Below are 13,942 nucleotides of genomic sequence, written 5' to 3'. Positions count from 1 at the left end.
CTTGTGTCAAGGCTCTCCTTGTCCACAGTGGTGTGGCCCCAGGCTGTTCTCCACAGGAATTTAAAGATTCTGGGCCTTAAAGTCCTTTGGGGAAAGATTTCCTCTTTCTATGCATTTTAGAGCATCAAGGAGATCTGAGCTTAGCAGAAACTGTCAAATAAAAAGCATTGCTTTTGTGTGTCTCCCAGATATATATAGAAGAAAGTACCGTTCTTGGCAAGGAGAGCTTTCTCTGAAAACAAGGCGATGCTAAAATAATTATTATTTGGAGCCTGACAGGCTTGACTTTGCAAACTCAGTGTAAATTTAAAGCAAATCTACTTTAAAGTTTGTTTTAACTGGGTTCTTTCATCACTTAGCAAAGGAACAGTGGCCAGGGCTTTCATGTTTGGTAGCCTATATTGCATTTATATTTACATGGCCTGCAGTGCCCCTCATCAGCAGGAAACAGCAATGTAAAATAAAAAAGAAACTAAGATCTGCTTCTATGCTGCCTTGTTTTGTCTGTTGCTACTAACAGAGATTCACAGGAGGAGAGTAGCAATTAAAAAACTGCTGGAGTTGCTTTGGGTCAATTTTTATTATTTGTGACACTAGGAGTGAAACGCTAATTACAGGTCAATGTAGCAAAGGTTTACTACTCCTGCCAGAGAAGCCACAGCCATATTTTCACTGAGATCATAAAGTTTGCTGCTTCAAGGAGGCATCATGCCCAAGAGGATGCAATCAATGACAGGTTGCCTCAGGCAAGTACACTAAAGCCATAGGACACATCAGGTATGAAGGTATTAGGGAAAGATAAGCAAGGATCCATTTGTGTTGGCGGTAGCTTGGCCAGAGGTGTTTTATCTAGTGGACAAGAAACATTTGAGACCTTCATAGCACAAACAGGTGCAAGGAGAAACTTGTTACTGCACCTCTCTTTGGCAAATGCTGAGCTGTTGGTATCCCAAATCATCCAACCAGCTCAATGGCAGCTGGCTTACAAGACTCGCAGAGCAAGGTGAAGAAAGGATTGAAAAAGCACATTTCTGAAATCAGGAGGCCACACATCCCATCCCTTGTCAAGTAGACCTTGTCAAATGTCCCTGGGAGCTGTGCAGTCTTTTTAGGCCTTTTGTTCTACTTGTAGATCAGGCAGATTTCTGCTGGCTAGACCTACTTTTTACTGTCTCATCTCAGTAAAAAACTTCACCACTATGTGCCACACAACATGAGAACTATTTTTCACTGTAGTAGTACAATAAACTGTATGAGAAAAGGCTTGTCTTCTACTTTATGTGGTATTTCAATATATATTCATTATAGTCCTATGAAATATTACTATAATATAGTGGAAATAGAAGGCAAATACTGCTAGTAAGATGGTCCTGATTAATACTGTTGCATTTCCCTAGTATTGCTTACTACTTCAAAAGACTAAAAAAAAGGCACAAATACTATTAAAGGATTTTTTAACACTCGAGTATTTAAAGATTTTCTTTTGGTTGCTGTTACAGACCTAACCATAAAACCAAGATTGGCTTCACTGAGCCAATCTAAAGATCCAATATCCTGTCTTTGGCAGAGAGCAATGACAGATGCTTGGAGAAAGAATGCAAGAAATAGCACATTTATAGAGTGATCTTTCCCCTGGTATGCACTCACTGTTTCCAGCAATAACCATTTAAGAGTGTGCCGTGCCAGCCGTGGCGTCCAGACCATCATGTTTAATGAGGAACTCCTCTCACTGGGCTGTCACCAGGTTGTTGTAATTAGGTCCTGAGTAATTCTGCGCCAGCTGGAGCTGGGAAGAGTCCAGATGCCTCCTGAAAAGGGCTCCAAGGTGCAGTCCCCGGGGCAGACCTCCTGCCTGGCACCCTCCTGCTGAAGGTGGAGCTGCCACTCATCCACTCCCGAGGCGGTGGGTGGCTGCGTGTGCCGAGACTCAGGCCAGCCTCCAACACACCCTGGGCACAGGTGCTCTGCTACACAGTGCTGTTCCTTGGGGTGAGATGGCAATTGAAGAAAAAAAATACAAATAAAGGAAGAAATATTTTCAAGAGCCTTCCTGAAAACTTTTAGTTCTGGTAAGCTGTAATTCTGCTTTTTTCAGGAAAAAGAGACAAAACTTATATACACTTCCCTATGGTTTACTGATACAGTTTTCCAGGAACAGAACAGCATTCTTTATGAAGGTGTTAAGTGACTGAATGAAGATGATGTCCTTTAACTGAAATCTAGATTAGATATCTGGAAGGCATTCAGTGATGCGGCACTGGAACAGGTTACCTGGAGCAGTTGTGGCTGCCCCATCCCTGGAAGTGTACAAGGGTACTTTGATGGACTTTGAGCAACCTGGCCTAATGAAAGGTGTTCCTGCTATGCCCCCTCCAAACCAAACCATTCTATAAGTCTATGATTCTTGTTTGACCCCATTGTGAAAAGCAAGGGAGGAAACATATATGACACACATAAGAGACAGCAGAAAGCACCTTCAATTAGAAGACTGTCATGTTACAGAATTGTTGCTTTTGCTTTCAACATCTTTCACCCACTGCTCTGGAACAGTAAAGCTTAGAGACCAAACTCACTCTCTTTTCCACTATCTGCACATATCCCAGACTCATTTTCAGTGGTGCTTGTATATCACTCCTTCTCACCTGACTAATCTGTGTGCTGACAAGCTTGTGCAGCTTCAGCCAGATTCCTTTGTTTGAGAGACAGCATTTCTATTGAAGAGGTTCACACCTGAAATAAAGTAGGGTGTCACAGTTCTGGTTCTTGATTCCAGTAATGTCCTTGCCTTTGAAGCAGCCTGAGATACCTGATACATCATCATCTACAAGAAGGAATTTTTTCCCATTGTTCTCTAAGGAATTAATTCTCCCTCTGGCCATCAGTTTTGCAGTGTACTATGCACTCACTTGCAGGTGTTAGGGAAGATAATTTTTGTGCCAATTAAAGCTCTGACTTGGCACAGAGATGATACAGCTTTGCAGGTTACTTTTCTCCTGCCTGGAGAACATATGTTTTCCTTTTATTTCCACACCTCTGCTTTGGGGACCGTACCATGATAAACAGTGGCACGACCTGTCTTCCTGAGCTGTTCCCTATGATTTTAAACAGAAGTAACTGGCGACACATCTGAGGCAATGGTTGTCCCTGATTGCCCAGCCTTGCACTGCTGATGTGTGAACTCACCCTTACTACCATGTGTGACTCTGGTCTCAGTGTGGTCCCATGTCCTTTGCAAATAACCCCTAAAGCCCACTGGCTACCACAAAGACCCTTGAGTTGGGTACCCTCTTCATGGCTGCACCTGCCACTACCGTGACATCCCTGGCACCTTAAGGACCCGCCCCATGCCAGCTAACTACCACGTAACGACAAAGGAATAGCAGGCTCCTGCAAGCCCTGCCTACTCACTTCTAAAGATGGAAAGAAAACTAATATCTGCAGGAAAGCTCTGTAAAGTTTTCCTGAAAGATTATTTTATGCATCTTACATTCCAGCTGCTGTCCATTGCACAGCTTTAGGACTTGCAGCCATTGCAGGGCTTTCTCGAGTGGACACACTCAGGAAAAAAACATCCAGACTCTCCTCAGCCTCTTCTTTGTGGGTTGAGAAAAACGATGCATGGGAACTGGTTGCCCAAAGACTGTGGATGTCTCATCCCTGGATGTGTTTAAAGGGCGGGTGGGATGGAGCTCTGAACAACCTCATCTAGCAGAAGGTGTCTGTGCCCATGTCTGGTGGCATTGGAACTAGATGATTTTTAAGGTTCCTTTCAACCCAAACCATTCTATGATCTTTCTCTCCTTCATTTTTCCTCTGTGCCTTTGCTGCCTCAGTCCTCTCACCCCTGCACAACTCTAACTTTGCTGCAGCCTGCTTGCATTTATCAACAGAATGATCACAGAAATTTCCAGCAATTCCTCCACATGGGCTGACCCTCAGCTCCTCCTTTCCAACTAAATGTTGGAATGGAAAGAAACAGTAGAAAGTTTTTACACTGATTTGGGCTCCAGATTACATTTCCTGCTGATAGGTATCCCACTACACACAGGAAAGAAAAATCTCTATCTCTTGTTGCTTCCTCAGCACACAAAAGCTGAGCAATGCAGGCAGTGTTTAACTGTGATGCCAAATGCAAAAGACAATCACAAGCGCAAACCTGCCTTCTCTGCAAGGTAGCGGTACCTTGTGTGCTCACAGGTTGTGGGCTGCTTCCTGGGCACCACTTTGCAGTGCACTTGCAGCAGTTTCCAGATTTAGAGGTGGAGTTTTCTAATGAAATTCATGCACAATTCAAGCTGACTAATCCCTTGTTGAGAGTTTGCCCTGGAAATATTTTGATATGGCAGAAAGTCTTGCGGTTCGTGTGAGATGAACCCTTGAGGAGGAAGCCCAGAATGTAATTTGAAGTGAAGATGTGGGCATGTAACTGAATGTGGGTGAACCATAACTGGACAAATTGCTGCACACAGCTGGGAGCTGCACACATGTGGGCATCTGAAGTGGAAATGAACCACATTAGTCCAAAGTCCACTGCATCCGTCCATTAAGGAGGGACACCACAGTGCAGCTGCAGGGAAACTTCATGCTGCTTTTAGTGGACTTGGTGTACCATTCTGTGCTTTCCTTCCCCTGTTTTCCTCTTAATGTAAAATTGTTATGAAAAAATTACCCCAAGCTCTCCCTGTTTTCTTGATAAAGCAGAGAAAGCAAGCTGTAATTTCCAATATTTCTCAAAATTATTAACTATCCGTCAACAAATATAATCTGTTATGGTATTTCTCATCTAACCATAGCTTGTAAGTGAACATATGTGTATACTTGCAGCCAGGCAAAGAAAACCCAGAAACAAAAACAGGCATCATGAAAAGCAGGCATCGCTGTTCAAATTACTGAGCAGAATTTCCGTGTCCAAGAAGTGCAACATATTTATTTTGTGGCATAAGGCTTTTGGCCTCCTGAGGTATTTGTTTTTCCAGTTTTAATATCTGGGTTTTGAAAATGGTTGCACTCCTGAATTTTTCTGAGAATTTATATGCAAATTGAAACTGTTTTACATCTGACATGCAAATATCATAGTCACTGGAGATACAGAAAATGGAATGCTGTTGCTAACTCAATCTCCTATTACAACTTCTGTGCACATCGTATACAAGTGGGAATTCAAATGTCATTAGTTTCCCAAAAAGTCATGCTTCCACAAACAAAATCAACCAGTTTTTCTAGAAGTACTATAAGGCCAATGAAAGGTCTCTTGTTATATAATGATGGCAGAAATATCTTGTCACTGCAGTGTCTAAACACTCTACAAACCAAAATAATTGAACCAATATTAAACCACTACTACAAGGAGGATCAAGCTACTTTACCTTGTATGAATGTGTGCAGAGACCACTGTAAAGTAATGCCAGCCCTCTAGTGTTAAAAAAGGGTTTACATGTCATAGTTCTATGATACCTTGCTAGAAGGCTCAGCTATCAGAAATTGTTGAGATGGTCTGTTTTTGGTAACTCTGACTTTCCGTCTCCAGGGTAATTTAATGTTTGATTACAACTATGGATGACTGATCATATATTAAAACTCCATAGTTAGATTAGCTCAGAAAACAGGTCTTAGAGACTACAAAAACCTTCTGATGGAAAGCACTGGTTTACTTGAAAGTAGAAAGGGTTTGGTGAAAGCAATCTGAGCCCAAGTTGACTCAGTTGGTCACCAAGTTGGTGTCTAGATGTGTGCTTTGTTCAGCTCAGTCATCTGGGAAAAGGCAAGGAATAGATTGCACCAGCCATAGCGTGAAACAGAGGATGTCCTGCATGCTCTGTGGCATGGCAGGAAGGCTTGTACAAATATTGGGGCTTAAAGAGCTGCTCACACCATATGCAAGGACTGCACGAGGTGGACGGAATCATACCCAATACAGACTCATCTGAAATGACTCCTCATGGGTGGTTCTTGGTGTAATGCCCAACAATATCCTGTGGCAAATCTGTTGGAGTGCCACATGGCAGAGCCAGGGCTGCCCTAGCACGGGGTTCCATGGATGCTCAGCCAGCAGGGAGACAGCTGCTCCTGAGACAGCTTCCAGTGATCACCTCAGCTGCTGCCAGAGACCATAAGAAAGGCCTCCTCTTGTATGCAAAGGACTTAGCACCACATAATTAAAGGTGTGGGTATTAAGAAGGCTGATGTGTAGACCTGTGGGAGCACTCTTGACATTAGAATAAAAGCAAGGCTATCTGGATTTAAACATAGATCAATATAAAAAAATCTTTAAGCTGAAATAACCATTTCCACAGGTATTCAAAATGATTTAGAGAAATCAATTTGCAATAACAGGTTAAATTTAAGCTGGTGCAACTTCCTCACGTAGATAATCCTTTACAGATATATACTGAATTGATGAATGCATATAAAGTTGAAATACATCTATAGGCAAGCATCAGATAGATATTTTTGCTGCTGCTGATGCAATTAAGATGAAGGTTTTAATACCTTGATTTTTAAATCTGAAGCATTTTACAGAGCTCAGAAGCAACTAGATGAAGAGTAAACTGCCCAAGTTCAGAGCACTGTACTTTCTGGTGAAAGAGCTGGAGCTGGCTATGAACAACTGTATTTGACACCTTCTTAATCACAGGAGCCAAACTTGTTACTGGATCACACTCTCAGGGTTGTCTGCATCATAGGAGTGGATAAATTATAGATCTAGTATCACTGATCTGAAAGTGTTGGCAGGAAAGCTTAGGGAAATCTTTCTGTGTCTGTTGGCTGCTCTTGGCTGGCCAAGTACCACAGTGAAAGAGGTGTCCCTCCCCTGGTGGAGTAGCCTGAGGGGACCTGCATCTTTTCAGTCCCTGATGACATTTTTAGAGCTTTAACTCCTCCCCACTGTGGGTACAGTGAACAAGCAGAGTTTTGTCATGAAGGACAGAGGCACAGGCACCTACTTGCATCTACCATCTTTGTGAAGGAAGTGGTTGTCTCCAACAGCTGGGTGGCCAGGGCCAGCAGTGCCTACAAGCACTTTAAAATGCACCACCAAGTGTCTGGTCACACTGGAGGACTTGGCAGGCAGCTGAGAAGGGACTGGGAAGAGTGATTTGGTTTTCTCCTTGGTGATGTTTAGTTCTTGAAATACTTGAATTGCTTGGGAAGAAGACGCAAGGATGTCAGCAAACCAACATTTTCTCTGAATAAATTTCTGTAAATAAAGTAAAATATTCTTTTGTGTGCAGTTTTCAGCATAGTGATATCTAAGGCAGTGTTCATCTTTCTCCTGGGTGCCAATTTTCTGTATGCCAGTTAAAAAAATACAGTAAACATAGAATGATTTGACTGGGAAGGATCTTAAAGATGATCCAGTTCAAGGTCATAGGCAGAGACACCTTCTACTAGACCAAGTTGCTGAAAGACTGATCCAACCTCTCCTTGAACACTCGCAGGGATGGGGAATCCACAACTTCTCTGGGCAACCTGTTCCAGGTCCTCGCCACCTTCAAAGCGAATAATTTCTTGCTAATACCTAATTTAAATCTACCCACTTTTAGTTTAAGGCCATTAACCCTTGTCTTATCGCTACATGCCTTGATAAAATGCCACTCTATGCCTTACTTATCATCCTAATTTAGATACTGGAAGGTGCTATAAAGTCTCCCCTGAGCCTTCTTTTCTTAAGGCTGAACAGGCCCAGCTGTCTTCATAGGAAAGGTGCTCCAGCCCTCTGATCATTTTCATGGCCCTCCTCTGGATTTGCTCCAACAGGTCCATGCCTTGTTTGTGTCAGAGACCACAGAGCTGGGCACAGCACTCCAGGTGGGATCTCACTAGAGCACAGTGGAGGAGCAGAATCCCCTCCCTCTACCTGCTGGTCACACTGCATTTGATGCAGCCTAGGATGCAGTTTGCTTTCTGGGGTGGAAGCTCACATTCCTGGATCATAACCAGTTTTTCAGCCAGATGAACCTTTTCATGGGGGACTTAAAAAAAATGGGGTCAATTTTTATGCATGATAAAAATATATGGGGAAAATCAGTTTTTCATAACCAAAATATTGATATTTTTTAGTCAAATACAGTAAATAGGTTTTGAAGAGATTTAAAAATTCAAAGTAGAGACAGAATGTGTCTTAATTTCAAAACAGGTACATTTGAAAAATGGAGACATTAAGAAAAAAAATAAAACAATTTTTATTTTCTTAGATTGGTCAGAACAACTGAGAAGCTTGCCTTTACGTAGAAACAGAGATTTATTAATTTTTAAACAGCTGCTAAAATAAAAAAGGGACCCTCCCCCCCCCCCCCCAAAACTAAAACCTCAGGTAACTACCTTTTCTGTTTTTTCTCTTTTTCTTTTTATTTTTAATTTTTAAAATTTTCTTGTTTTTTTTTCTTTTCATTTTCCTTTTTCCTTTGTTTTTCTTTTTTTTTTATTTCTCCCTGTTTTTAAACGTGCCATGAAGAGATTCCCCAGGCAGTAGGAATTTAGTAAATCTGAGAGGACAAATAATTGATCTGTAAAACACATAGTGTTGTGGAATAAGTGTTGAGAAAAAAAGCCATACTTACCACCCTTATAAACTGGCATCATATACAATATAGTGAAATCATAACTGTTGAATCCTCCATTTCTTGGGAGGATGTGCTGAAAATGGACAATATGCTTAGACAGTGTCCACCCCACCTGAAATTGAAGAGCAAAACATCCATGAAACCAGAAAACAGGGCATGAGAGACGATGTAGCATCCAGCTTCTCTGCCAATGAGCCCAAGGCCCAACTCTCTACCTTTGGGGGAAGATGTACTTACCAACAGCAATCCCACCAGAGTGACTTCCAACATGTGGAGAACACAGTTAGAATCTGACTGCCCACAACTCTAGGACACACTGGTATCTGCCTGGTATAAATCAGTTTGTTTCCAACCTCAGCAAAAGTTTTCCTGAAATAAAGTAACTGAGACACTGTAGGCTTGTGCCACTTTTGGTTGATGCCCGAATTCATAAAGAAGAAGAGGCTAATTTCAAAAGCTCTTCAGGTTGATGGATGGTGTTTCAGGTTTTCTTCTTCCTTTTCTACACGTCCTAAAGACATTCCTTGTGTTTCCAGTGAGATACCCTTGTATGAAGCACATTTCTAGGTGCTCAAGTAGTTCACTGTCCTGGTTTAGGGCAAATTTGGGAGAAAATCTCAGAATGGGGTCCCTCTGGAAAAGAAATTCCCCAGGGGAGATATCCAAATCAGGTGAAAGTATGAAACCAGTAAGAGTACCGGAATAAGCATCTGAGACAGGAACCTGTGGAAGGGGGATAAAGTGCCATTGCTCATACACTTAGCTCACTGATGGGTTAATAACTTCATGCTTAGAGGTTCTTCACTGAGTACAATGGGCAACAGCTGCTAATGGGATCTGACACCAGCACCCTTGGGATGAAGAGGAAGGTTAATTGAATTCTAGTGAGGCTCCCTTTGTGTTTCAGAGCAATTGAACAAACCAGGGCAGCCAACTTCCCAGCATCAGCCTATGCATTGTGGCAAGTTCATCTGTGGTGTGACTAAATTGCCTTCAATAGCAGGAATGAATTCAGCCTCTGAAGGCTAGATTCAGGGAGACTGAGATAATCCTATTGGAAATTTTGATTGACAACTCAGGCCAGCATTTTCACTTGTGGAAATATTGCAGAAGGAATGGGCATTTTGGATGGGAGGTTGCTTGCTCCTCTAAATGTACTCTTACAAAAGTGCAAACTCTTCTACTTCAGTTATTCATGGACACTCTCATCCGCATGGGCATGTTGTGAATAAAAGAAGAGAACAAAATAGATTATTCTCACAAAGTTATTCACTTGCTCTTGGCATTTAATCTTCTTTGGCTTCTCAGAAGCTGTGATACTGGTCTTTGAATGCAGACAATACTGAATGTAATGTTATTTTGAAGATGTTTAAGCCTGATTGCTCCACATTAGTTAAAGATGGTACTTTCAGGTTGTAAAAGCATACTTTATTGTTTTCAGTTCTTAATTCAGTTGGATGTCTTCCAAAAGCAAACAGTTTCAGGTTATTAGTTTCTTCATTAAAAAAGTGATTGTCTGAAATCTGACCTGACTTTGGAATGATATTGACATACATCTTTGCTGTGTGTTCTCAGACATCCCACAAGCAGGTTTTTTTGAGCATTAACCATATGCACTACACTTTCTGTCCAACAAAGCTATGAACACTTTTTCAACTTGCTTCCTATGAAGCAGATCTTTCTTAGTGGATGAAAAGAAGCCTGAACAACTTCCTTTTTTCATTTGTATAGGACAACTCTGCAGGTAGTAATATTTCCCCAGCAATTTTTTGTTTACCTTTGCTTAGGATCTATTCCTGTTTGATATTTTCTCTAAGGCTGTCTAGACTGACTCTGACTTCCTGACACACTATTTCCTCTTTGTGTCTCTCCATTGTTGGTGCAAGCTCTTTGAACTCCAGTCATTCTTCAACTCTCTTCTCTGCTTCTTCACCTTCATATGCAAATGTGCATTGGTTTCTCTGCCGCAGAGTAGGACCTTCTTTAGTTATGCTGGCAGTGCTGTGCTAGGGATGTTTTTAACTTAAACTGGTTGCTTGTGTGCCTGTGTATATATTATTTTCATATCTTTGTAACTTCATTCCACTTCCTATATCTGCAAAAGTAAAATGACACACACACACTCACATCCAGGCTCGGAAGCAAACAAAGAAAAAGTGGGTTAAATAAAAATAAATAATGAATAGTCCTATTTAGTCCCATCTTTTGACTGAGACCCCTTGTGGCAGTACTGATGAGGTCAGCTGCTGGAGTGAAAAAACCAAAGACCCTCAACTGAAAGAATTTGAAAGCACCTCTACATAATCCAGTACAAACCACAGAGATTGTTACTATGCAGCATTATCATGGATGAGCCACATATAACCAATGCAGTTACAATGAAAACCAGAATGAGGAATATTGCTTAAAGCAACTCACTTTTATTGACAGTGTACTGTAAGGCAAGGAAAAAATGTTTGCCAGATTTTTTAAAAAGAAGGCTTGCAGCAAGAGTGATCTGCAGTTCAATGTATTATTGAACTGTCAAAGATACTCTCTTTTATAAATCTAATATTTATCTTTTTGTTATATATACAAAAGCTCAACTTAAACAAGCACAAAACAAAACAAAGAAATGGATTTGCATATGAAGTTTTGTTGATGGTTCATGACCTAGTAAACAAGAGAATGCACATATTCTTTTACTATAGAGTTACAGTTGACTAGATTTAAACTTAAATATACCCCAAAGCACATAACCCCCACAAAATACAGATGTGTTCAATATGATTATTTTAGAAAAAAAAATCTAAACAATGTTCAACCATACACTGGGAAAAAACACTGACAGATGCCAAGAAAGCTGTATTTCATGGCCAAAACTAATTTTGCATTTTTGGTGAAGGCATCTGTGTGTTTTCACTGTTGTATTCTGACCACTTTAAATTAATATCTTGGCCAGAAAAAATTGAAAAAGACTGGCTTTTGTCTGTTTTGAAAGGAAATCTTTTTGAAGAGGTGATGTAAATAAACTGTGAGCCTCTTACAAGATCTCACATCAGGCCATGTTAGAGCAAACTATCATTTCCATAGGAAACAATGGTAACAGAAAGGTCCCAGCTGTGCTATAAAACCTAGTGCGAGGCCAAGCAACAAAATCTGTAACATCTTAGTTCCTCCCTGAGGGAAGGGCACAGTTTTACCTCACATTTTTTGGCAGCCTTAAATTCTGAAACTAGCAAACACGTTTGTGTTTTGTGGCCTTCCTTCTCCACCTCCATATCTGTACAGCATTGGCCTTTCTCTGGAAAAGCTTTTATGAAAGCGATAGCTGCTTTTTCTCCGGCGACAATGTAGCACTACTGGTGGCTCATAAAACAAGTGAAGGCTAACACGTCACATATGATGTGTTGGGATAAAAGGGACAAAGGTACTCAGCCACAGCACAGTGCCATGCCTTACCTTTGCAGGCCTGTAGCATGAGCTGTAACATGGGTAAGTAAAATTCTACCAATACAGGCAAAACTGAATGTATTTTTAAAGACATACTATTTTGTAATCAGAATCCCCAACATGCTAATTTTTATCACAGACAAGAAGAAAATCTTACAACTACACGAGAAAAATGGGACCCAATTAAAAGAAGAATAATGACATCACACATATATGTAACTATTATATGCTGAAAGTGAAGCATAAACCCATGTCTTTCATGTTAAAGTCTTCTACTGGATGCTTAAATGCACAGTTTTTAATATATTTTTTCTCCTTTCCCCCCACCCTGTTTTCTGTGAAAATCAAGTTCTTTGCATAATTAACCAAATCTCAAAGATATTTACATTTTAAAAGCCAATCCTTCACCTTCTGATTTTAAAATCAGTAATCCTGTATCTTACATATTTAAAAAAAAGGTCTAGAGAAAGCTTAGAATTGTAATTCAGTATCTGTACTTACTAAAAATACTTCCCTTGAACATGAAGTCAGTGCTGACCTCTTCAGGTCATTTGTGAAAAATAAAATTTTTCTAAAGAAACTTTACTGAGTAAGAACTGAGGGAAAACACAGCAAGAAAAAAAATATTTTACCCCTGTATTGTAAAGTGCTGCCACTTTAAAGTATGGTAAAGGTTGAAGGAAAACACAGAGGTGTATATCCAATTTTCACTATGATTCTACAGAATACACAAAATCTTTCAGTGCTCTGTCTGCTAAAGGCAATATAGTCTTTCTGGCTTTGTTAGTACTGGTATAGTATATGGGTTTCTTAGAGTACATTTAGTACCTACAGAAGTCAATTCTAACAGAAGTGTGTGCTACACTTCATATGGCAGGAGGATAAGTGTAAGAGAAAATTTATGACATTGATTTTAAAGAAATCATATATCACACAGCATCTTTAATTCTAAACATAGAAAATTAGATTGTGGTATGACTTAAATGCTTCTCAGATATCCAGAAGATCCTCTCCACTCTCATCACTCTCCACAGTTAATTGTCTTGTCCACCATTTCTTGACTTCTGATCCACAGGAAGCAGCATCAGACATGGGATTCATTTTGCATGCAACAGATTTCATAGTTGAACGTCCACCAAAACGGAGGTTGACTGAAGACACTGAATGGCTTATTGGTTTGGGAGCTGGGAAATTAAACAAAGTTCTGTATTAGAGCAGATCTGCTTCTTGAACATATTGCTTAGAATCAGGTATAGAGAACTAGCTAGACTACGGCACCTTTAAACGGACTTAGTTCAGAAAGAGTAGGGATCTATTCTAATTTGTTTGTTTGTTTGTTTTCCCAGGTCCAGATGTTCACACTGCTCCCACTAATCTGCTGGTAGAGCAGTTTAACTGAGCAGTGCCTCATTTCCTTTGCTGGGATAACTGATGCAAGAGATCTCTTTTTATCCAGCTAATTGCAACCTAAATGATTTAGCTAGTACTTACAAAAGCAAGCCTGCTGGCAAAATGCTGAAAGTACTAAATGTGAGGGTGGGGAGGTGCTTTTAGGAGTGGCAGCTACATCTAGAAAGTGATACTTTACAATGGCTGAGGGGTTGAAGCAAGTACAAGTTTCTGGTATGGTACTAAACCACATATCTAAGTATATAAACCCCACAATTGATCTTAATTATGCTATTCATAATGTTAAATATCTGTCTTTGCTGGACTGGAGGCAGACTACTTATCTATCATCTGTATTGAGCATGGAAATGACCCTCTTTTTTAGGACCATCCACTGAGGAATGTTCAAAACTGACACAGATCAGATCAGTGCTAAGAAAGGAAACCCGGGGCTATTCATTCTTTCAAGATTTCTCACTTGAAAAACATAGGCATTTGACCACAGTAGTGTGACTCCTTTTTACCATGCTTCCTCTTTAACTCTTTCTCTCTTTTTC

General features: G+C 40.5%; 1 protein-coding gene across 4 annotated transcripts in view; it reads right to left on the bottom strand.

Annotated features, from left to right (window-relative positions):
• Positions 1-11,028: 11,028 nt before the first annotated feature.
• The window catches only part of NALCN (sodium leak channel, non-selective), a 242,598-nt gene continuing 239,684 nt past the window's right edge, over positions 11,029-13,942 (bottom strand). For all 4 annotated transcript variants that reach the window (XM_083883453.1, XM_083883452.1, XM_083883454.1 and 1 more), the window contains one exon: positions 11,029-13,180. In XM_083883453.1, coding sequence (XP_083739579.1) covers positions 12,987-13,180 — 194 coding nt within the window. In that variant the 3' untranslated portion in view covers positions 11,029-12,986. The remainder of the gene's footprint in view (positions 13,181-13,942) is intronic.

The sequence above is a fragment of the Zosterops lateralis genome, assembly GCF_965231275.1.
Source record: "Zosterops lateralis genome assembly, chromosome: 2".
NCBI lineage: Eukaryota > Metazoa > Chordata > Aves > Passeriformes > Zosteropidae > Zosterops > Zosterops lateralis.
Note: the sequence above shows the minus strand (reverse complement) of the source record. Positions and strands in the feature narration are given on the sequence as shown.